Source organism: Terrapene carolina, unplaced genomic scaffold (assembly GCF_002925995.2).
Source record: "Terrapene carolina triunguis isolate 2854851 unplaced genomic scaffold, T_m_triunguis-2.0 Scaffold58, whole genome shotgun sequence".
In the NCBI taxonomy this organism is placed as follows: domain Eukaryota; kingdom Metazoa; phylum Chordata; order Testudines; family Emydidae; genus Terrapene; species Terrapene triunguis.
In genome coordinates, this window is record NW_020664409.1 from 50,526,568 (window position 1) to 50,550,056 (window position 23,489).

The 23,489-nt window shown below is 41.5% G+C and overlaps 1 protein-coding gene across 1 annotated transcript; it reads left to right on the forward strand.

Annotated features, from left to right (window-relative positions):
* Positions 1–1,078: 1,078 nt before the first annotated feature.
* Positions 1,079–14,506, forward strand: UBXN2B (UBX domain protein 2B). The gene is made up of 4 exons (XM_026659670.2): positions 1,079–1,101; positions 2,671–2,808; positions 11,653–11,814; positions 12,731–14,506. The coding sequence occupies exons 1-4, from the start codon at positions 1,079–1,081 to the stop codon at positions 12,891–12,893; spliced, it is 486 nt and encodes a 161-aa protein (XP_026515455.1). The 3' UTR covers positions 12,894–14,506.
* The last annotated feature ends 8,983 nt before the right edge of the window (positions 14,507–23,489 follow it).

A 23,489-nucleotide genomic window follows, 5' to 3' on the forward strand; every position in this document is an offset into this window, starting at 1 on the left:
AGACTATGCCAGCAGAGTCTACATGGAGGAGTTAGAGTGCAGCATGTTAGAGCACTTTACAAATCACACACCCTGTGATGTGTAGTCAAATGCTAAGATTGAGTCTCCACTTGGCCTGTGCCACAAATAACATAATACTTCAATATGATGGCCACCTCCAGCACTAGGCTCAGAAGTGCCAACTGTGATTCAAAATAATTCACGGCTTATTCACTGCAACAAATGCCTCCTTCTTTTTGAATATTCATATTATGCTGGGTTGAGCAAAACAGGTGTGTTTATTCCTTAACATAAATAATGTTTTAATTAGGGCCGCCAAGCGATTAATTTTTTTTAATCACGCGATTTAATCGCATTGTTAATAATAGAATACCATTTATTTAAATATTTTAGATGGTTTTCTACATTTTCAAATATATTGATTTCAATTACAACACAGAATATAAAGTGTACACAGCTCGCTTTATATTTATTTTAAATTACAAGTATTTGCACTGTAAAAAATCAAAAGAAATAGTATTTTTCAATTCACCTAATACAAGTACTGTAGTGCAATCTCTTTATCATAAAAGTTGAACTTACAAATGTAGAATTATGTACAAAAAAACTGCATTCAAAAATAAAACAATGTAAAATTTTAAAGTCTACAAGTCCTCTCAGTCCTACTTCTTGTTTAGCCAATTGCTAAGACAAACAAGTTTATTTACATTTACAGAAGATAACGCTGCCTTCTTCTTATTTACAATGTCACCAGAAAGTGAGAACAGGCATTTGCATGGCACTTTTGTAGCTAGCATTGCAAGATATTTACGTGCCAGTTGCGCTAAAGATTCATATGTCCCTTCATGCTTCAACCACCATTGCAGGGGACATGTGTCCATGCTGATGACGGGTTCTGCTCAATAACAATCCAAAGCAGTTTTTATATCTCTTATTGTATATGAATATATGTATATATTAGATTGCATCCCTCTTCCCTCCACCTTTTACATATTGATTGTTGTCTGAGACTGTAAAATCTTCAGGGTAGAGGTTGTGTCTTTGTATGTATTTGTACAGCACCTAGCACAGTGGGGCGATGTTACTAATTGAGGGCCCTGGGTACTACTGCAATATAATAATCAAATCAGTTGATTACTTCTCAAGGCGTTTTTCCTCACCTGAATTGGATTATGATCCCTGTTAAGGACTGTGATTGATAGGCAAAAAAAATATATTGCATTAGAGCAGGGGTGGGGAACCTCCGGCCCACAAGCCAGATTCAGCCCGCTACTTAATTTAATCCAGCCTGTAGCAAATCTCCATCCCATGGGCCAGAAACCCTGAGCCTCGGCGCCCTCTCCTCCCACCCACCCCCACAGCTCCCGGGTGGAGTGGCGATCAGGGAATTTCCGCATGCTGCCCCCAGCACCAGCTCCACAACTCCCATTGGCTGGGAACCGTAGCCAATGGGAGCTGTGGGCGCGGCACCTGCGGGCATGGGCAGCATGCTCTGTGCAGAGCCCCCGGCCACCCCTCCACCTAGGGGCCACACATGCCGGCCGCTTCCAGGAGCAGCGTGGGGCCAGGGCCTGCAGGGAGCCTGCCTTGGCCCCACTGCACACCCGACCAGGAGCCGCCTCAGGTAAGTGCCACCCGGTCAGAGCCTGCATCCCAAGCCCCCTGCCACACCTTAACTCCCTCCCAGACCCTGCACCCCAACCCCCAGGTCTCAGCTCCCTCCTGCACCCAAACTCTCCCAGAGCCTGCGCCCCTACCCGCACCCCAACCCCCGCCCCAGTTCAAAACCCCCCTTCCTGCACCCTAACTCCCTCTGACCCCACGTGCACCCCCAACCCCCTTCCCCTGCCCTGAGCCCCCTCCTGCACCCCAAACTCCTCATCCCCAGCCCCACCCCAGAGCCTGCATCCCCAGCCAGAACCCGCACCCCAACCCCCTGTCCCAGCCCAGAGCCCACCGCTGCACCCTGAACCTCTCATTTCTGGCCCCACCCCAGAGAGTAGGGGAAGCCCCAAGCCTCCACGCCCCCTTACCCTCCCCCCCGGCGGGGCTGTGTGTGGTCCGTGACTGATTTTTTTTCTGTGGGTCAGTGGCCCCTGATAGAAAAAAGGTTCCCCGCCCCTGCATTAGAGATTACTTGAGAAAACTTTAAAAATGTTTGATTAGTGAAAAATTATAATATAATATTATCATTCTAGCAACTATTTTTAGACATTATTTCTAAATTCTGTTCCTCTTGATTATTTTTTAAATTCTCAACCAAAATATTAAAAATATCTAAGTATGGGCAATATTCCATCTCACTTTTTTTTAAACACAGAACTCCCCAGTAACTTCATCTGTTTGAACATCATTTGCAAAATGTGGCTATTAAGATTGTACCCTCATTCATTGTATCAGTGCACCCTAGATTTCAACTTGTGACTTAATAATGAACTACATTTATACATCCATTAGTCTTTATTTTTAACTCTAGCTTCTAGAAGAAGTAGGCGCAATTGGATTCCTCTGCATTTTGATACAGATAGGGCACTAGTTTCCACTCTTTATTAAAATATTGTTTAGGCTCTTGTAGGATCCATACTGAAATGTTTTACTGTACTATAATTGGGGATTTCTACTGTGTACTTTAAGGAGACAGCTAAAATGGTTTATTTTTTTGCATTTAAGAGAGATTCCTTTGGAACTTCAACGGTTGGTGCATGGTGGCCAAGTTAACTTGGATATGGAAGACCACCAAGAACAGGAATATGAAAAGCCTAGACTGAAATTCAAAGCTTTCAGTGGAGAAGGACAAAAGCTTGGAAGGTAAAAATAAATTTAACAAATGAATGTTCTCTTCTGTCATGTGCATGTGTAATTTGCAATTGAAGAGAAGAGTAGGGCTCAGGATGGCTGGAAAAGATGCATTTTATTTTTGTAATGTTTTCTATGATGCTATTTGAAATAGTGCTTTCAGACACTGATTTTAATTGAGTCATCAGAGACTTCTGGAGAAGTAACTCAGTGCACTTTCCACTTAACAGTAATTAATACCAGAAATGTTTACTGATCAGTCTTGGTCAGAGAATGTAGTGAAAACAAATACTTTTATTCATCCAAAATATCACAAGTCAAATATGTCAAAACTTAAGAGTTAGACGATCCCAGAATTAAGGTTGCCTTTGCAATGTAATTCTGTCCCATTGTGTGCATGCCTTATTTTACAGTCTTCAAGGCTGCAGAGAGTGTTTTGGGGGTCAGGTTCAAAATCTGAAACTGATGTCCCCATCCAAATAAAAAAAAAAATTACCATGGAAATAAAAGAGTTTAAGAGGAGGGGAGAGGATGGGGGAGAGGGGTCAGCGAGGCCCCAGGCCTGTGTGGTTGCTGCCTTCCCCACAGGAAGGGATGCTCTTCTCTGCATGTAGCCAGTCTTGCCTCTCTCTGAACTCTAGCCCTGCCACTAGCGGGAGTGGTATCCCTGACCTTACTCCTTCGTCTGGGCTCTCAGCATGGTAGGGCGCCTCAAGCCTGGCATGATGATGCCAACAACGGTGACTGTGGGTTCTGGGCCTGGCTGAGATGGGCAATTCACTCCCTGCATTATTGATGGCAGGCATCAAACCTGAGTGGCATTGCAATCCCGTTCACCATGTTGCAACCCCTCTTCACTCAAATTTGGCTTGGCCGTCCCTTTGTCATTTTGTGGGCCCTCTCAAACAGGGGCCCTGGGGCAAACTGCCCCTTCCCCTTCCCCCTCCTCCCATCTCTGGCAGCCCTGCTTAATTACATAATCACATACTCATTTTTGGATAAATTGGTCAAATGTAGGGGGTTTTTTCATGGGAACAGCACAAGCTGCATCCTTGAAACCAGGGTGATACCCCTGCCAAATTTCAAGTCCCTGCTTCAAAGCATGGAGTTTCCATAGTTATAAGATATTTTTTTTAACACTGGCAAAACAACATATTTTACCCTTATCTTTATTCTCATTTGTGGCTGAACAATTTTTGCTAAAATTTTACAAAAAATTCAGCCTGAAGTGGACACCCAGCATAGAACATTTCAGCCTGAATGCTTAACATTTGGCTAAGTTTTATAGGCAACTAAAAACAAGATCTTATAATGGATAGGGTGACCATATTTCCCAAGGGAAAACAGGACACCACATGGGGCTTGCCTGAGCCCCGCTGCCCGGGGTTGACAGCCAGAGCGTCTCTCCCCCTCTCCCATGTGGGGCTTGCCCTAGCCTTTCCCTCCCAGGGTAGGGCTGACAGACCTAGCCCTGCCACCCAGGGCTGGGGCTGAAGCCTGAGCCCCACTGCCCAGGTTTGACATAGCGAGCCTTCCACCACCACTACATACAACCCTCCCCACCCCACCCCCCATGTGGGGCTCACCCCAGCCTTTTCCCCCTCCCCCCAGCACAGGACTGACAACCCTAGCCCCACCACCCAGGGCTGGGGCTGACAGCCCAAGGTCTGACATCTGATGTCGTCACTCCCTCTGCCCACCCCCTCACCCCCCAAAATCTTTTCCTCCGCTTTGGCAAAACTGCATTTGTCCTATTTGCTTTTGTGAGAAATGCACGCTTTTTTGCCAAAAATGTCAGGACATCCTGGATAGGGCTTAAAAAGGGGACTGTCCCAGCCAAAACGGGATATATGGTCACCCTAATAATGGAACATTTTGGGGCAACATTAACAAAGGGTGGTGCTATCAGTTCTGCCTATAATCATTGGGAAAAAATATAAGCAATATGTTAAGATTATTCTATTCAGATTTAAACTTGCTGCTTTATTACTGTTTCTAGAGTATGATGAAGTGGAATTTGACATTCATAGTGGAATGTCATTCCAATCTGCCAGATCAGTTTACCTTGACACTCGATAAATTAATTTATACATAGACCTGTCCTTCCGTTATTAAGGAAATGTAGCTGATTAAAAGTAATGGATTGATTGCCATGCAGATTGAAGCCCTTCTTTTATTGTCTGAATGAGTAGAATGCTGGGAGCCGCGGTATAGGATTCCCCATGCCATCTTGCCAATATGCCTCAACCCTGATCTTGAAGGATTACAGTTTATACATTTAAAAAAAAAAGAAAGAACAAGGAGTACTTAGAGACTAACAAATTGATTTGGGCATAAGCTTTCGTGGGCTAAAACCCACTTCATCAGATGCATGCAGTGGAAAATACAGTAGGAAGCTAGGCATTATTGAGTAAGTCTATAAGGTTGCTCTGGAGCCTATGAATCTGTGTTACATAAAAGCTTGATGACAGAATGTTACAACTGCTCACCATGTTATATAATGTGTATTAATTTTGTCAGCAAGGCAATTCTGATGCCTTTTTGGAAATAGCTTAATTCATTTTTAACTATGTTAAAATAGATCTTATTACAATATAAAATAAATATATAACAGATCTAAGATCACATAAGCAGATTTGTTTAATTACAACAGGCAATAGCTACATGTTGTTGATTCAAAACTCCTCTTCAGTTTCTCACTCTCCAAGTCTTCCTTCTTTGCACTTAACTGACATATTCAAATGAATTTGCTGAAAAACCTTTCATTTGCAGGTAAGGTGTGTGGGATGTAAGTGTCAAAAGCGGATTTCATTAATTGCATGAGTTTTTGATTTGGAGCTTTCAATATAAGCCAGTGGTGGGCAACCTGCGGCCCATGGGCTGCGTGCGGCCTGTCAGGGTAATCCGCTGGCGGGCCGCCCAGACAGTTTGTTTACATTTGTACAGCCGTCTGCAGCTCCCAGTGGCTGCGGTTCGCCATTCCCGGCCGATGGGAGCTGCGAGAATCGGCAGCCAGCACGTTCCTGCGGCCCACACCACCTCCCGCAGCTCCCATTGGCCAGAAATGGCAAACTGCTGCGGGCGGCCGTGCAAATGTAAACAAACTGTCTTGTGGCCCACCAGCGGATTACCCTGACGGGCCGCAGGTTGCCCACCGCTGGTATAAGCTATAATCCATGTCTGATTACTGACAAATTTGAGTAATGTTATCTCTCGCTTTCTCTGTCCCCAGCATCTTTGCACATTTCATGCCATTCAGATATCTTAAACCAGAATGATTTTTCTTCCATTTTAGAAAATACTTTCATAATTTTCATCAAGACTGTCTCAAGCTCTGTGTTTTACCAGCTGTTGGCACCAGAAGGATATTTTTATTCTTCCAAGAATTTCAGATCTGTTTTCCTCCTGCATTGCATCCCCAGTTCTCCTAGCTTCCACTACTTGTTAAGGATTATGGGACAAATTTATCATGTTGTAACCACGTTGACTTAAATGGAGTTCAATTTTGGACTCAGGTTTTATTCGATCTTGATCAGAAAAAATACTCCTCTACCCCGATATAATGCTGTCCTCGGGAGCCAAAAAATCTTACCGCGTTATAGGTGAAACCGCGTTATATCGAACTTGCTTTGATCCGCCGGAGTGCGCAGCCCCGCCCCCCCCAGAGCACTGCTTTACCGTGTTATATCTGAATTTGTATTGGGTTGCGTTATATCTGGGTAGAGGTGTATCTGTAGATAGAAGGGGAAAATTACCTAACGCTTAACGCTCTTCATCACTTCCTAATCCCTGCTACTTCATTTAGTACCAAATTATAGCTGGTCCTGTGCTAGAGGAGGAGAGAGAACCTCTTTGCAGTGCACCACTTTCTTCCCAAGGCAGGTGAAACTTTTAAGAGAAATAAATGGACCTGCAGTGTGGTGTTAGAAAAGCTACTTGTACTTTGGTCTCTAAAGACCACAGAACCTACACTAAATAATGTGTTGTTTATATATGATTCAACACATTTTATTAGGCAGTAATATATAGCAGGAATCTCGATTGTGCATGCACAGTCCATTCCATCATCTTAGTACTGAAGCATGAGTGAAGGAAGAGGTGTGCTAGAGGTGATCTAATTAAACCTCCAGGAAATATTCCATTATAAACACCTATTTCTACATTACAGATTTCCTTAAAATGCTGTCAAGTGAAATTTTTGTATATTGTCAATGGGTAAATTAAGTTAAGTTTGAAGGGAATTGGGTGGGTACTTCTTAAAATTAGACAAGTATAAAATTATTACTTGGGTTAGCTATAGAATCATAGAAATGTAGGACTGGAAGGGACCTGTGCTGAGGCAGAACCAATTATACCAAACAGGTGTTTGTCTAACCTGTTAAAAACCTCCAATGATGGGGATTCCACAACCTGTGTCAGTAACCTATTCCAGTACTTAACTATCCTTCTAATTAGCTTTTCATAATATCTAACCTAAATCTCCCTTGCAGCAGATTAAGTCTGTTACTTCTTGTTCTACCTTCAGTGGACCTGGAGAACAATTGATCACCATGCTCTTTATAACAGCCCTTAACATATTTGAAGACTGTTTTCAGGTCCCACCCCCCCTCAGTCTTCGTTTCTCAAGACTAAACAGTGCCAGTTTTATTAACCTTTCCTCATAGGTCCAGTTTTCTAAACCTTTTATCATTTTTGTTGCTGTCCTCTGGACTCTCTCTCTATTTTGCCCACATCTCTGTTAAAGTGAGGCCCCCAGAACTGGATACAGTACTCCAGCTGAGACCTCACCCGTGCTGAGTAGAGCAGGAGAATTACCTCCCATGTCTTACACATGACATTCCTGTTAACACACCCCAGAATGATATTAGCTTTTTTCACAACTGCATCACATTGTTGACTCATTCAGTTTGTGATCCAGTATAACCCCCAGATCCTTTTCAGCAGTACTAATGCCATGCCAGTTATTCCCCATTCTGTATATACGCATTTGATTTTTCCTTCCTAAGTGTAGTGCTTTGCACTTGTCTTTATTGAATTTCATCTTGGTGATTTCAGACCAATTCTTCAATTTGTCAAGGTCATTTTTAATTCTAATCCTGTCCTCCAAAGTGCAAGCAGCCACTCCCAGCTTGGAGTTACCTGCAAATTTTGTAAGCATACTCTCAAGTCATTAATAAAAATATTGACTAGTACTGGACCCATCATAAATCCCTGTGGACCACACTAGATATGTCCCTCCAGTTTGAGAGTAAACCACTGATAACTACTCCTTCAATACAGTATTTCAATCAGTTTTGCATCCACCTTATGGTAATTTTATCTAGACTACATTTCCCTTTTTGCTTTTGAGAACGTCACGTGGGACTGTGTCAAAAGCCTTACTAAAATCAAGATATATTACATCTACTGCTTTTCTCCTGTCCATTTGTCTAGTAACCCTGTCAAGGGAGGAAATGAGGTTGGTTTGGTATGATTTGTTCTTGACAATTGGCTATTTCTTATAACCCTATTATCCTCTACATGCTTACAAATTGATTGTTTAATAATTTGTTCCAGTATCTTTCCAGGTATTGAAGTTAGGCTGACTGGTCTATAATTCCCCAGATTGTCTTTGTTCCCCTTTTTAAAGATAGGTACTATATTTACCCTTGTTCAGTCCTCTGGGACCTCACTGATCCTCCATGAGTTCTCAAAAATAATCACTAATGGTTCTGAGATTGCTTCAGCTAGTTCCTAAGGTGAATTTCATCAGGCCCTGCTTACTTGAATATATCTAGCATATCTAAATATTTTTTAACCTGTTTTTTTCCCTATTTTAGCTTGTGTTCCTTCCCCTTGTAGTTAATATTGTTTAAAGTATCTTATCACAATTTACCTTTAATGAAGACTGAAGCAAACTATGCATTAAACACCTCAGCCTTCTTGTTGTCATCCATTAGCTCTCCTTTCCTGCTAAGTAGAGGGCATAGTACATATATGTTATGTATGTGGAAGTGGTTTCCATGTGATACATTTCAGAACTATTTTATAAATTTGTTTAATCTGTGTCTGCTCCCCTCACTTATCTTCCATCTCCCTGGACTTAATCTTATATCACAAACCCTTACTCAGCTTTAAATAGCTTTTATTTTTTTAAAATATTAACCTTCCAGCCAAATGATTTCTCTTCCTTTCCTGCAAAATTACACCTGCCCAAGCCCTGGAGAGGCAAGATTTAGTCCTAGGCCAGTAACAACTTTTCTCTCCATAAAAAATGTGATCTTTCAGCCCTGCAGAGTTAGAAGCAGTTTTATATCATTGGAAAGGAGAAACTATCAGCTTCTAGCATTCTTCCTGCCCTTGAAAATCTATTTTAGGTCACTGTCAGATGGTCTGTGGCTTATGATCTTTGGCTTCCTCTGACCCCTTTACACTGTGGACTCATTGTAACAAAGGAATTTGGCTTTCCAGATGGAGGGATATGAAAGGGCCTTACAAGGCCAAATTCTTAACTTGTGTAAATCTGCATAGTTCTGTTGATTTTTAACAGTGATGCCAGTTGACACAAGCTCAGAATCTGGATCATTATGTTTAAAATCGCATGCACAATGTATCACATTGTGATATAAAAGTTCTCAACGCTGGACGACATGCATGTTTTAGAACTCTTGGCTTAACCTCTTCTGAGCAATATGCCCATGCCAAACTCATGCAGATAAAACCTTTCGTACCACACCATTATGTATTCCCTACATATTTTGTGCGTGTGTGTGTGTGTGTAGATACACATATTATATATAAGTAGTAGAATACTCCACATTAGAAAAAATGATTTTATGCTGTCCTTAGATATTTTTTTTTTTTAATGTTCTAATGATGTTAGTTTCCAGTCTTACAAAATTTGCATCTCATCACTCAAGGATGTATAAATAGCTCTTAATTTCTAATACAAAACAGTTTAGTTTGTAGTATGCAAATTTACATTTCTTCATATGTTTAGTGCCTTTTTAAAAAAGCATGGAATTTCTCAAGCACTAAATGGATGGGTTGCACACATGAAGAAAATGTGCTGCTAAGGGCCAGTTGAATTCAGATTTGGCCATTTGCATTTACAAACATTTTGATGGCATTTGCAAACTGATTAATTATGCATAGAAATTGGGCACACAATTGCATTGTTTGTTTTTCTGCATGTAGTTGTATGTACTTCCGATTTTGTGGCCCCTAAGGTCTTAACTCCGTAAACAGTGGGAAAAGGTAATCTAATAGATACTCTCTAATGAATTTTGTATGTGATTAAAAGGCTAACTTGTTTGTCACACAGTGGTCATTTTCCCAAGTTTTCTTTAATGAAGCACCATTTTTAAACTTTTAAGTATAACCATATTGCTGAATAATATTTACATTATTACATTTACAATGGGGGGAGGGATAGCTCAGTGGTTTGAGCATTGGCCTGCTAAAACCCAGGGTTGTGAGTTCAATTCTTGAGGAGGGATCTGGGGCAAAAATCAGTACTTGGTCCTGCTAGTGAAGGCAGGGGTCTGGACTCGATGACCTTTCAGGGTCCCTTCCAGTTCTATTAGATAGGTATATCTCCACATAAATTAAATGGGGCATGATTCCTTACTCCAAATGAGTATGCAATGTAAATTAACCAAACCTAGAATATGAGGCTAGGGAAAGAGAAATCAGTACTAAAAACAAATAAAAATGTAGGTGATGTAAATCACATAAATGTTTAAATTATATACAGACTTATATGACCAAGAGGGAAGAAGTAGAAAGCAGATAAATTTGGCATTAGTGCATTCATTAAAGCACAGCTGCTTGGTGTGTGAAAAATAGTCCAAGCTGTAAACATTACAGTTTCTGAAAGCTTTTTTTCTTTTTAATGTTATCTACTCCACCCTTCTCTATCATGAGATTATAGCACTCTCAGATTCAGATCCTGGCCAGGATGCAATCTCCAACGCAAAATCAAACTCTAGACTACACCTAACCAGAGCCAAAACACTTCCCTTCACCATCTTTACAACAGATTTACCAATCCCTATCCTAATCCGCATTCTTGTGTGTAAAATGCCAAATTCAGAGGTGACTTAAATGGTGGTGTAAATTAAATATCAGTAAATCAGCATAAATAATATCCTGAGAGGGTGAAGAGACTGAGAAAGGTTGTAGCAGGCACAGTCAACGGGGTGTATGAAAGCATAAGCTGAAGCACTTAGGGCCAACTGCCAATGTATAATTTACATAACCACTTACATTATCTCCAAATATGGCCCATAAGGTACAATGAATAAAATTAAAATCGTGCACATGTTGTTTTGTGCTCTAGTATTAACATACACAAAAATGTTGTTTTATGATCCTCTCTCCATATATATAAAATTATGCAATTTGTATTAACCTTCCCTTTTATAGTAGTGATGTGCATTAAATTAGGGATGTAAAATGTTTACCGGTTAACCTGTAAACATTAGTCTTACCGGTTAACCCACCTTAACCGTTAATCCCTGCGCCAGCCCCGGCCCTTTAATCTGTTAACCATTTAAATGAAATATTTTTTATTGTTTAAACAGTTAACTTTTTAAACAATATTTATATCCCTACATGAATTAGTCCTGTATATAAAAAATAATGTACAAGAAATCTCATGTATGGAGAAAATGTTCTTGTGTAACTAAAATGCACATATATAAAATCTTATCCATATATTAATGCAAACAATTTTGACACTTTTCAATACTCCAAGTCAATTAGTATACGGTGCATGATACTGGTTTCAGATAGAAAAGAGAGATAAGAAATGTTCTAGAATGCATCTTTTCAGTTGTGCTTTCTTTCAGTAACACCTATACTTCAATCCTTTAGCCTCACACCTGAAATTGTCAGTACACCTTCTTCCCCAGAAGAAGAGGATAAATCCATTCTTAATGCAACTGTTCTGATTGATGACTCCATTGCAACAACTAAAATTCAGATTAGGCTAGCGGATGGAAGCCGTTTGATACAAAGATTCAATCAAACACACAGGTAAACTAATGCCATAGAGATACAAGTAACCACGCTTCTTTCAGTAAGATTGTTTTGTATCTAGTAGATAGAAAAGGAACTAAAATAGCAGCTGGCATATAAAAAGGCAAGAATGATGGTAAAACAGGTAAAGTGTATAAGCAGTTTATTAATTATGAACGTTTGGGGTAGAGGAACACTAGATGTAGAATAACACTTTTGGAGGTGATCAGATTCAGGCATTTGGTAACTTAACTTTATATAACTTTCATCGTACATACTCGTATTCTGGCTTTTTAGTTTGGATATAGCTTTGAGAAGCACTTTTGTTTGGCTGGTTGATGTGTGGTGTTAGGCAATTACTCATCCGTTCTAAGGGTGCATTTGTTCCAAGTTTGGCAATGTTACGCTGTTGTCACATTTCCTGCTCTACATGTATGTGAGAGCTATGATGGGCAGAGTGAGACAGTTTTGGCTGTGGTGCAATCAGTGAGCAGAGGGACTAGCAATGCGAGGGCTCTTTATTTTAGCCGACATTAATAGTACAACCTCTCTCCTTTCCCAGTATTTGGTTGAGAGCAAGTTGGCTGAAGCTCAGTCCAATTAAAATAATGATGATGCTGGCAGGTTGGGAATAGAGCTGAGCAGGAAACAAATTTCCTGTCCTGTTAAAATTGTTGAGGTTTCAAAAACACTTCCATTCTGCATATGGACAAAACAGTGACATTTTAGGTAGTCGCAAAGAGCCGGAGAGAGATGCACTCCAGAATAGTCAATGCCTGGTGCGTAGGGCACTCACCTGGGATGTGGGAGTGCATGCTGTATTTGCAGTATTCAAATTTTTTACCTTTACTGGTGTTGGCAGCTGATTCCTGTATAAATTAAATCATTAGTAATTTTCAGTGTTTATATAATACCATTATATTTATTCCAACAGGATTATGGATATTCGAGACTTTATTATCCAGTCCCATCCTGCATTTGCAGCAGCTGACTTTGTTCTTGTGACTACATTTCCAAATAAAGAGCTAACAGATGAAAGTCTGACACTACAAGAAGCAGATATACTTAACACTGTGATTCTTCAACAACTAAAGTAATCTTGCACCTGTCAGTGCAATATAGCTTTTGGGGATAGGTATTGTGCCAAACTGTCATCCAAGGATGCTTCCAGTGGTGCAGAGGGAGGGAATCAAATCAACATCTTCTTTCACTTGTACAGATCAGTTTTGTTTTTATTTCTGTTCTGTCTTCCAATGATAGCATATTTGAATCAGATTTTAGAGTGTTTTTAGAGTTTTAAAACTAAGCTTGTATAAATTGATATGTTCCAAAACTCAGCAAAAACTAATAAGCTACTTGAGAAACACAGCTATCACTTTATTATTCAGATATTTTTAGGGCAGAAAAGCAGTTTTTTCAGGGAGTCAGTGTCTTTTTACACACTTGGTAAGTCTTGCACTAAGGAAATGATTTATGCTGCAGTGACAAACAGCCTTTTGAACACTTAACTCAGTAGGTTGAGATATGTTTATTTCCCTTAGCACATAGATTTTCAAGTATTCTCTTTGTAAGTTGACATGTGTACATGCACTAATATGATTTTAAAATATTCTGTTTGTAGTGTTTTGTTGGTGCAGTATAATTATTTTATGTAATTAACCTATAAATATTTTTCCTGTAAATTATCCTCTAACCTTCACTATGAATGGATTAGTAACAAACGAAAAACAAATCTCAGCCTTTCCTGATTATATTTAATATTGTTCTCACTCATATTTAATATTTTTCTCACTCATGCTCCAGTTGTAATTCTCATGTTGGAAAGAATTTACTTTAAACATAAATAGTAGAGAGTAATAGCAACTAATGGACAAACCTCAAGCTCCACATTTTCAAAAGAAATGGCTTGATGATCACATTCAAACACCCATGTTCAATCGAGACCTATGCAGATACACAATTCCATGCGTAAGCAGTTATTTAGGTGCCCAAATAACATTTGTGTGCACAAACACAAGACTTGTTTATGCAGTCACTTGAATACACAAAAGAAGATGTGCAGTTGTGCATGCAGTTTTGTACCTCAACTTTAGCTCTTCATATTTTGTATTTTGGCCAAAAGTGTTATATTTTTAAAGTAGTGCAATGGGGATTTAGTTATGCAATTTTCTTTATTCTCAGTGGCAGCTGCGTGATTAAACCATGGCAATTATTTGAAAATATATTTTTTTCAAAGAGTTTAATCCTGCATTCTGCTGTGCAGATAGAATAGTGTGAAATAGAAAATGAGCTCCTGTACTTACACAGCCACAGATATTATAAATCTGCATACTGTGTGTCAAAAGAGAGGATCAAACCTTAGATGAGGCGAATGGGCTGCATCCCATGTGCCAGTATGTATAGAATGTTATCTTTAATATTATTTCCCAAAAACTTGAAAACTTAGTTCACTATACTTAGCTCACTCTTGGTCAGTAGAATTTATTTTAAATTCTTACCTCAAAGTAGACATTTCCAACTATAAGTAATTTTCAATCATTTGCAACCATATATGAGGTCAAATGGTTTGTAAGACAAATATCTGCATGATTTAAACAATCACAAATACATTGTGTGTGCTAATCAATAAAGAAAAGATTTTAAGCTAAAAATGTCCCAGACAACTTTTTCATATTCTATTATTCTCCTTTATGTTGTGACAAAGAAGCAGTTGTTTGTGTGTTTTGCATGGTGAGTGTTGTGTATTTGGGGTGAGGGAGGAAGGAAATATTATTTTAAATACTAGACCTAAATACTTGGTATATAAAATATAGATTTCCAAGTCAGAGTTCTGATATGGTTCTGAACCACTCCAAACTTTGGGCATGTTTGGATTCAAGGATTAGCTTCACGTCCATCCCTAATAAAATATAAGCAGTGCACAGGTAATAACAAATTAAACAGCTTACTTTGATGCATAAGGAACGGTGGTTACATAAAAGAAATAGGTTTTCATTTTTCAGGGTTGTTCAAAGACATAACTACATGTTGTCACCCTTTCTTTATTTTAAATAGCCAGTGAACTTCTAATGTAAGAGCTTTGTAACATCTGGGTACAAGTCTTTACTTCAAGATTAAAGAGTTCAGAGAAAATACAACATGCATTTGTATTTATTAATTATATCTTTGGAGTATTCAGGCAGCAGTTTTTAAACTTTTTGAGCTGACACCCCACCCCCGAGTTACAATTTTTGATTGCGCCCCCCAACCCAGGCAAAAATAGACACAATACCTGCCCATCCCCCCCCCTAAGGTTTTCAGGCTGGGGGAAGGTGCATGCGATGGTCTCTGGTCATGCATCTGTGCAGTCCCCTGCACAGCACACCTTGATTCTCCTTACCCTGGCTAGCAGTGTGCTTAGCAACATCTAGTCATAGGTGCCAAGCTGCTAAGGAATCCAACCCCCTTTATTATTAGTCTCATGTACTTCTGCTCTGAAACACATTTGGATTAGGTCCTATGTGAGAAATGCCATCTACAGAATCTCACTTTCTCAACCTTGCCTGTTACAGCAACCCGACCCTCTACATACACAAGGGAAAACCTTGGCTGAAAGAAACTCTTTTGAGTTATTTTAAAAGATGGCTGCCCAAAACATTTTTTAAATTTAGTTTAAAAAGCATTTTTGGCATTGTTGGATGGCAATAAACCCTGTTAGATACATTTTGTACTCCAGGCTATACGGTGCTGGTTTTCCACCCTGTGACAGCTCACTTGACAGCTGATACTTAATTTTGTTTTAGTTAATCCAGTAAAACTGGACTTTGATCCCCACTGGTGTGTAAGCAGGGCAAGAGCTTTGCTGATATAGTACTTATTAGATTTCTGTTGTTGCCGATCTAAGCAAATACTGTTCTCAGATCTCAGCCTTAGAGGTGGTGAGGAAGGCTCTGCTTGGTTTTATCCCTTCTTGTAAAACTATGTGGACTACATTAAAAATATAAGTAGATAACTGTTCAGAGCTGTATATTTTATATTATATAATAGGTCAGGCAACCTTTGACAGGAGACAAATTTGAGAGGATTTTGAACACAATACAGGTAAGATATTTCAATAGAAGTTTTACTTTCCAAATCTCTTTTCCATTCCACACTATTTCCAGACATGACAAATATTTTCTGGTGGATATTCAGCTATACCTGACTTTCTGAATAGTCTCAACATTCATGCTGTCTCCATAGATGTTGATCCTGCAAACACTTACGCACATACAAAAGTTGACACACATGAGTAATTCCATTAAAATTGATGGGACCACTTCCATGCATAAATCAGGCATGTTTGCAGGACTGGGAGTTTGGATTGTCAACTGTATGGCCCCACCACCATTGATATCTCTGAGGACCTGGGCCTTTCGACAGGTCTTTGTATGTGTTTGTACAGTACCTACCTAGCACAGTGGTTCTGCTGTTCTGATTGGGACCTCTGGATGCTACTAAAATATAATTATTAAACAATACAGTTTGATAAATTTTTTATTTAGTTTCTCCACCTGTAGCTGTTAATGGGCAAGCAAAATTAGCCAACAGTGTATATTATACTCCAAGAGCTGTCTCTGTGACGCTCTCCAATAAACCAAAATGTTTGTCCATTTGCTTTATTTATTTATTTTTTTACCCTTTTGAAGTGATTGTTTAGCTCAGCCCATAAAAATTCAGAAAATGCCAACCTGGCAAGGTCTGTTTGCCTGAAAGCCTATACAGGCAGCTATTACCCAATCTACTGCGCAAGCAGAGCAGGTAGTGATGACCTGGTGTTAGTGATTTCCAAATGACCTTCAGGAGTGGCCAAGGCGAATTACAAACAAGTTTCATTTTATGACTTTTCCTAGAACTGTGGCATGTGGAGTAGAGTTCTTAAAGCCCCATCTGCTGCAAACTCAGATACTCTAACTGAATAGTCTCTGAAAAGTACAGTAATTAAACCCTCATTAAATGTTGCTGCGATAGAGGTTTAACTCTATCATAGAGAAGTAGATTGTATTTTACTAATACTGAAATCTTTATGCAGAGTATTTACAGAGAACCTTTCCCATATAATAATGACATGACATTCAGTAATACTGTTTCTTGTACTGCATTCTGTATGTTGTATTTCTGTTTAAGGCAATCAAAACAGTATGCTGGTTTTGTAATAAAACTCTCAACCAGGCAAAACAAATCTGGATTAGGGTTTTGTTTCTAAACTCGGTCAGGATTTGCCAAGGCTTGTGCATGTGTTGTTGAAGTTTGGCTAGTTGTCATGCACATTGGGGCTGATTTATGGCTTTGGTTCAAAAAAAGTCAAAATTTGGCTGTTTCGACTGTCTTTGAGTTCATCACTGTGATGGAGCATCTGGGTTCTATCAATAATTTATACTTTGCAGCAATGGAAAAGTGATGGAGCCTTCAGTAAGAGGCCTGGATAAACTGGAGACAACCAGACCAAATAAACTCCACAAGGCTGTACTTGAGTTTGGTGGTTAAGCATTTGAAAGACCGCCATTAGCATCATGCAAGTGTCCTCTTACCCTCACTGGCGCATCCCCTAGACAATGCAGCTGTTCACCAATCCCTAAATTGTATGTCTGTAGCTGGAGAAAACTGGTCTGGGTTAGGAGGGGAGTATCTCTCCAGAATCAGCCATGCAAGGCTCTCAGTTTTGACCAGGGTTGGGTCACAGATAAGACCTGCTTTCAGGACCAAGTTCAATTTTCTTTTCTTCTCTTTTAATGAAGCTAAGGGATGCGGTATATTATATGAATCATTTCTTTTATTTTGATGTGCTTCTCTTTATCTAATAAATCTTGTTTTAAATAAGTGACTGTTGTGTGGGTGTTTCACATAATCCATCCCCAGAGAGAGCAAAGTCTTTTAACCACTAGGGGGAGGTAGAGAAGGTAAAAGTTGTGCCTGGAACCTAACCCACTCTCTTCACTCATTCTTGGTCAAAACAGCATGAAAACCAATGGCCTCTCCCAGTGCAGTGGGTTACAAAAGGCTACAGTGAGTATTAGAGGTAAGGAGCGGGCTTTTACAGACCCAAAAAGGAGACATGAGTTAGCATAGAAGCAGTTGGCAATCAGGCCTTCTCATAATGGAACAGTGCTGTGAGCCCACCCCCCGCACTGATACGAGTGGAGCTTGGGCAGTCAGGGCTAGTAGTTGAAGCAGTGGCAGTAAGAAGCCAGGAACAGCTTCTGTTCAGAGCTGGAATCAAAAACAAGGAGTCTGAGAGCAAGCCAAGAGGCAGGTCCATTGCTATGCTTGGCAGGAAGTCCACCTTGTTGAATGGACACTTCCTGGAACTCCTCCTGGGCTTAAATAAAGTGCCTGGACCTAAGAGAGACCACAAGAGAAGCTGTCAGTCCAGCCTTCTGAGGCAGTACTTCCTGTGGTGTTTGTCTCTACAGGGTCTATGTGGTAATGCATGCAACCCTACCTTGGCCACAGGGTCGCAGCGTGGAGGGGTGAACCATCCCGCAGACCCACGTTCCAGTCCTCTCCCTGTAGGACCTCGCATCACCTTCCCCCCTTTAGGGGCACCCCTAACTGCTGAACCAGGCTTGTACGGTGGTTTTTATGAAAAGGCATCCACAAGGTCAGATGCTTGGATACGGGCAGCTGATTCCCAGGACCATTCTTCAGGGCTGTAACCTTACCAGTCAATGAGATATCAGAGAAGTGTAGGATTGGAAGGAACCTCAATAGGTCATCTAGTCCAGTCCCCTGCACTCAAGGCAGGGCAACATAATAACTTGGCGATTCCTGACAGGTATTTTTCTAATCTGTTCTTAAAAACCTCCAGTGACAGAGATTCCACAATCTCTCTAGGCAATTTGTTCCAGTGCTTAACTAACCTTACGGTTAAGAAGTTTTTCTTAGTGTCCAACCTAAAGCTCCCTTGCTGCAATTTAAGCCCATTGCTTCTTGTCCTGTCCTCAGAGGTTAAGGAGAACAATGTTTCTCCCTCCTCCTTATAACAACCTTTTACATCCTTGAAAACTTATGTCCCCTCCTCGGTCTTCTCTACTCCAGACTAAACAAACCCAGTTTTTTTCAATCTTCCCTCGGAGGTCATGTTTTCTAGAACTTTAATGTTTTTGCTCTCCTCTGGACTTTCTCCAATTTGTCTGCATCTTTCCTGAAATTTTGTGTCCAGAACTGGACACACTACTCCAGCGGAGGCCTTATCAGGGCAAACACCTAGAAGATAATAAGGTGATAAGTAACAGGCAGCATGAATTAGTCAAGAACAAATCATGTCAAACCTGACAAATTCATGCTGACTGTTACTTATCACCTTATCTTCTAGGTGTTTGCAAAATGGATTGCTTGATTATTTGCTCCATTATCTTTCTGGGTACTGAAGTTAAGTTGACTGGTCTGTAATTCCCCAGGTTGTCCTTATTTCCCTTTTTATAGATGGGCATATATTTTCTCTCTTCCAGTCCTCTGGAATCTCTCCTGTCTTCCATGAGTTTTCAAAGATAATCACTAATGGCTCTGATATCTCTTCAGTCAACTCCCTGAGTATTCTAGGATGTATTTCACCAGGCCCTGCTGACTTAGACATCTAAGTTGTATAAGTAATTTTTAACTTGTTCTTTCCCTATTTTATCCTCAGATCCTACCAAGGAGCATATTTACACCTTACGCGCCCCTAAGCACAACCTCTTCAGCACCCTTCCCACCTATAGCTGACCTTGTGTTTTCCATTTAAAAAAAAAATGAAACTTTTAACCCACTTAACTTTTAGGCACCCCTAGAACACCGGTGCCCCTAAGCACGTGCCTACTGTACCTGGAAATCTGGCCCTGATCCTACCTCATTTTCACTGGCATTCACTCTGTTAGACACCCATTTGCCACTAACCTATTTGGTGAAAACTGAAACAAAAAAGTCATTTAGTACTTCTGCCATTTCCTCATTTTCATAGCAGGGTTGGAAGGGATCTTAGGAGGTCATTTAGTCCAACCCCCTGCTCAAAGCAGGACCAATCCCCAACTAAATCATCCCAGACAGGGCTTTGTCAAGCCTGACTTTAACAATCTCTAAGGAAGGAGATTCCACCACCTCCCTAGGTAACTCATTCCAGTGCTTCACAACCCTCCTAGTGAAAAAGATTTTCCTAATATCCAACCTAAACCTCCCCCACTGCAATTTGAGACCATTACTCCTTGTTCTGTCATCTGCCACCACTGAGAACAGTCTAGTTCCATCCTCTTTGGAACCCCCTTTCAAGTAGTTGAAACCAGCTATCAAATCCCCCCTCATTCTTCTCTTCTGTAGACTAAACAATCCCAGTTCCCTCAGCCTCTCCTCATAAGTCATGTGCTCCAGCCCCCTAATCATTTTTGTTGCCCTCCGCTGGACTCTTTCCAATTTTTCCACATCCTTCTTGTAGTGTGGGGCCCAAAACTGGACACAGTACTCCAGATGAGGCCTCACCAATGTCGAATAGAGGGGAATGATCATGTCCCTCGATCTGCTGGCAATGCTCCTACTTATACAGCCCAAAATCCCATTAGCCTTCTTGGCAACAAGGGCACACTGTAGACTCATAACCAGTTTCTCGTCCACTGTAACTCCTAGGTTCTTTTCTGCAGAACTTCTGCCTAGCCATTCAGTCCCTAGTCTGTAGCAGTGCATGGGATTCTTCCGTCCTTAGTGCAGGACTCGGCACTTGTCCTTGTTGAGCTTCATCAGATTTCTTTTGGCCCAATCCTCTAATTTGTCTAGGTCCCTCTGTATGCTATTCCTACCCTCCAGGGTATCTACCACTCCCCCCAGTTTAGTGTCATCTGCAAACTTGCTGAGGGTGCAGTCCACGCCATCTTCCAGATCATTAATGACCTCCATTTTCTGTTGTCTTTCCCTCCTCATTGAGTAATGGGCCTACCCTGACCTTGGTCTTCCTCTTGCTTCATTCATTTGTAGAATGTTTGCTTGCTACCCTGTATGTCTCTGTGACGGGTTGGGTCACAGAAACTCCCTCAGGACTGTCACTAGATGTGCTGAGATACCACTGAGAACAAACCCCTCGCCAGAAAAGGCTTCCCCCCACTCCCGTCTTGCTGAGCTAGACACACCAGTCTACTCCAGCACAGACCAAGAGATTGGCCACACCACCCTGCAGTTCACAAAAACTAAGATTCACTTAGCCCAGGGGCTTCTCAGTTAACAGAGACTTTCCAAGCACTCAGTATTCAGTCTTTCTGGGAGCCTAAACCCTGAATACATCCGTTTTACTCTGTATAAAGCTTATACAGGGTAAACTCAAATTGTCGGCCCTCTATAACACTGATAGAGAGATATGCACAGCTGTTTGCTCCCCCAGGTATTACTTACCTACTCTGGGTTAATTAATAAACAAAAGTGATTTTATTAAGTATAAAAAGTAGGATTTAAGTGGTTCCAAGTAATAACAGACAGAACAAAGTAAGTCACCAAGTAAAATAAAGCAAAAGCAAGTCTAAGACTAATACGTTTAAGAAACTGAATACAGTTAAATCTCCACCCTCAGAGATGGTCCAATAAGCTTCTTTCACAGACTAGACTCCTTCCTAGTCTGGGCCCAATCCTTTTCAGGCCAACATTGTAGTTTATGGCCTGGGTCCAGCAATTACTCACACCCCCGTAGTTACAGTTCTTTGTTCCAGTTTCTTTCAGGCATCTCTTTGGGGTGGAGGGGCCATCACTTGAACCAGCTGAAGACAAAATGGAGAGGCTTACAGGGCCTTTTATATTCTCTCTCTTGTGGGTGGAAACGCCTTTGTTCTTCTGTGCAAAATCACAGCAACAAGATGGAGTTTGTAGCCACCTGGGAAAGTCACATGTCCATGAATGATTCAGCTTTTTAAAGGTAGAGCAGCCACTTCTCACATGCTACCTTGAACGTTCCCAGGAAGGCGCCTCATATGTGGATTGGAGTCTCCCCAGGTCCATTGTCAGTTAAGTGTTTCTTGATTGGGCACTTAATCTGAAGAGTTCCTTCACAATAAACTGGCCAAATGCTTCACTGGTGCTACTTAGAATCAAACACATTGAGATACAAATATATAACCAATATTAATAACTTTAAATATAAAAATGATACATGCATACAAATAGGATGAATATTATTCAGTAGATCATAACCTTTGCAAAGATGTTACATGGCATATCTAGCATAAAACACATTCCAAGTATGTCATATTTACACTCATAAGCATATTTCTATAAAGCGTTATGGAGTGTAGCATCACAGTCTCTAACTAGTTTAATCTCTTTTTGTGCCTAGTTTCCACTTTTTTGTAGGACTCTTTTTTGAGTTTCAGATCATTGAAGATCTCTTGGTTATGCTAGAATGGTCTCTTGCCACACTTCCTAGCTTTCCTACACAGTGGGATAGTTTGCTCTTGTTCCCTAATGTCTCTTTGAAAAACTGCCAGCTCTCTCAAACTGTTTGTTTTTCCCCTTAAACTTGCTTCCCATAAAAGCTTACCTAACAACTCCCTGTGTTTGCTGAAGTCTGCCTTCTTGAAATCCATTATCTTTATTCTGCTTGTAGCCAGGGCCGGCTCCAGCTTTTTTGCCGCCCCAAGCTCGGCGAAGAGAGGTGGTGGTGGGGGGGGAAAGCTGCAATTGGCAGCACTTCGGCGGCTGCTCTAGCGTGCCGCTTCACTCTTTGGCGGCAATTCGGCAGCCGGTCCTTCCCTCAGAGAGGGACTGAGGGACCCACCGCCGAATTGCTGCCGAAGACCCAGACGTGCCGCCCCTTTCTGTTGGCCGCCCCAAGCACCTGCTTCCTGTGCTAGTGCCTGGAGCCGGCCCTGCTTGTAGCGAGGAGGCGCAGCCTCCCGCCCTGTCAGAAGGGAAGAGACCTGAAATCACCCCCTGGTGGACAGAACCAGGCTACCCGTGGTCGCCCCGCCAGAAGCAGAGGGGCAGGACAGGAAGTGGGACTATAAAAGGCCAACCTCCTAGCTCAGAAGGGGGAGAGCTGCCAGAGGAGCAGGATGTTGCTCCTTTGCTGCCAGAGCCCAGAGCTGAAAGAGACGGCTGCCCGACCAGAGGAGTTACCTGAATTGCCGGAGACCAGCAATGCCGATGAACTGCCGGGGCTGCCATTGGCTGTTTACCCAGGGGAGACTGAGGACAACCCAGGTACCCCAAGCTGGGGAGGGTAGGAAGGAGCCCAGGGACACCAAATAGGGTTCGGCTGTAGAATTATTGTGAACTGGCCAGCATGTTGCGGGCGGATCCCCACTGACCTAGTGGCGAACTACCCCGCCACCAATAGGGCCCTGGGCTTGGATGCAGTGGAGTGGGTGGGCCTGCGTCCAGCACCCCACCTGTGAAGAGTGGCCACCTCCCCACTAATAGGCCAGGAGGCCTGAATTGGTCTGGCACTTGCCGGAGCTAGGGCGCCAGGCGCATTTGCTGCCACTCCCGGTTGGGAGCTAATTCCCCACCCTGAACTGCTGGGCTGTGTCGCACAGACTCAGCCTGAGATATAAACTATGAACTGCCCTGAGTGAGGGACTGGGGCGGAAAGACTAATTAAGGCCTGGGCTGATTGCGGACCTGGCCTGCTCACTGCCCTGATTGAGGGATTTGGCAGAAGGACTAACTACTAATGGGACTAATCACCAGGTGGACTCACTGGCTGTGAGCTGCGCCCTGCTTGCGAA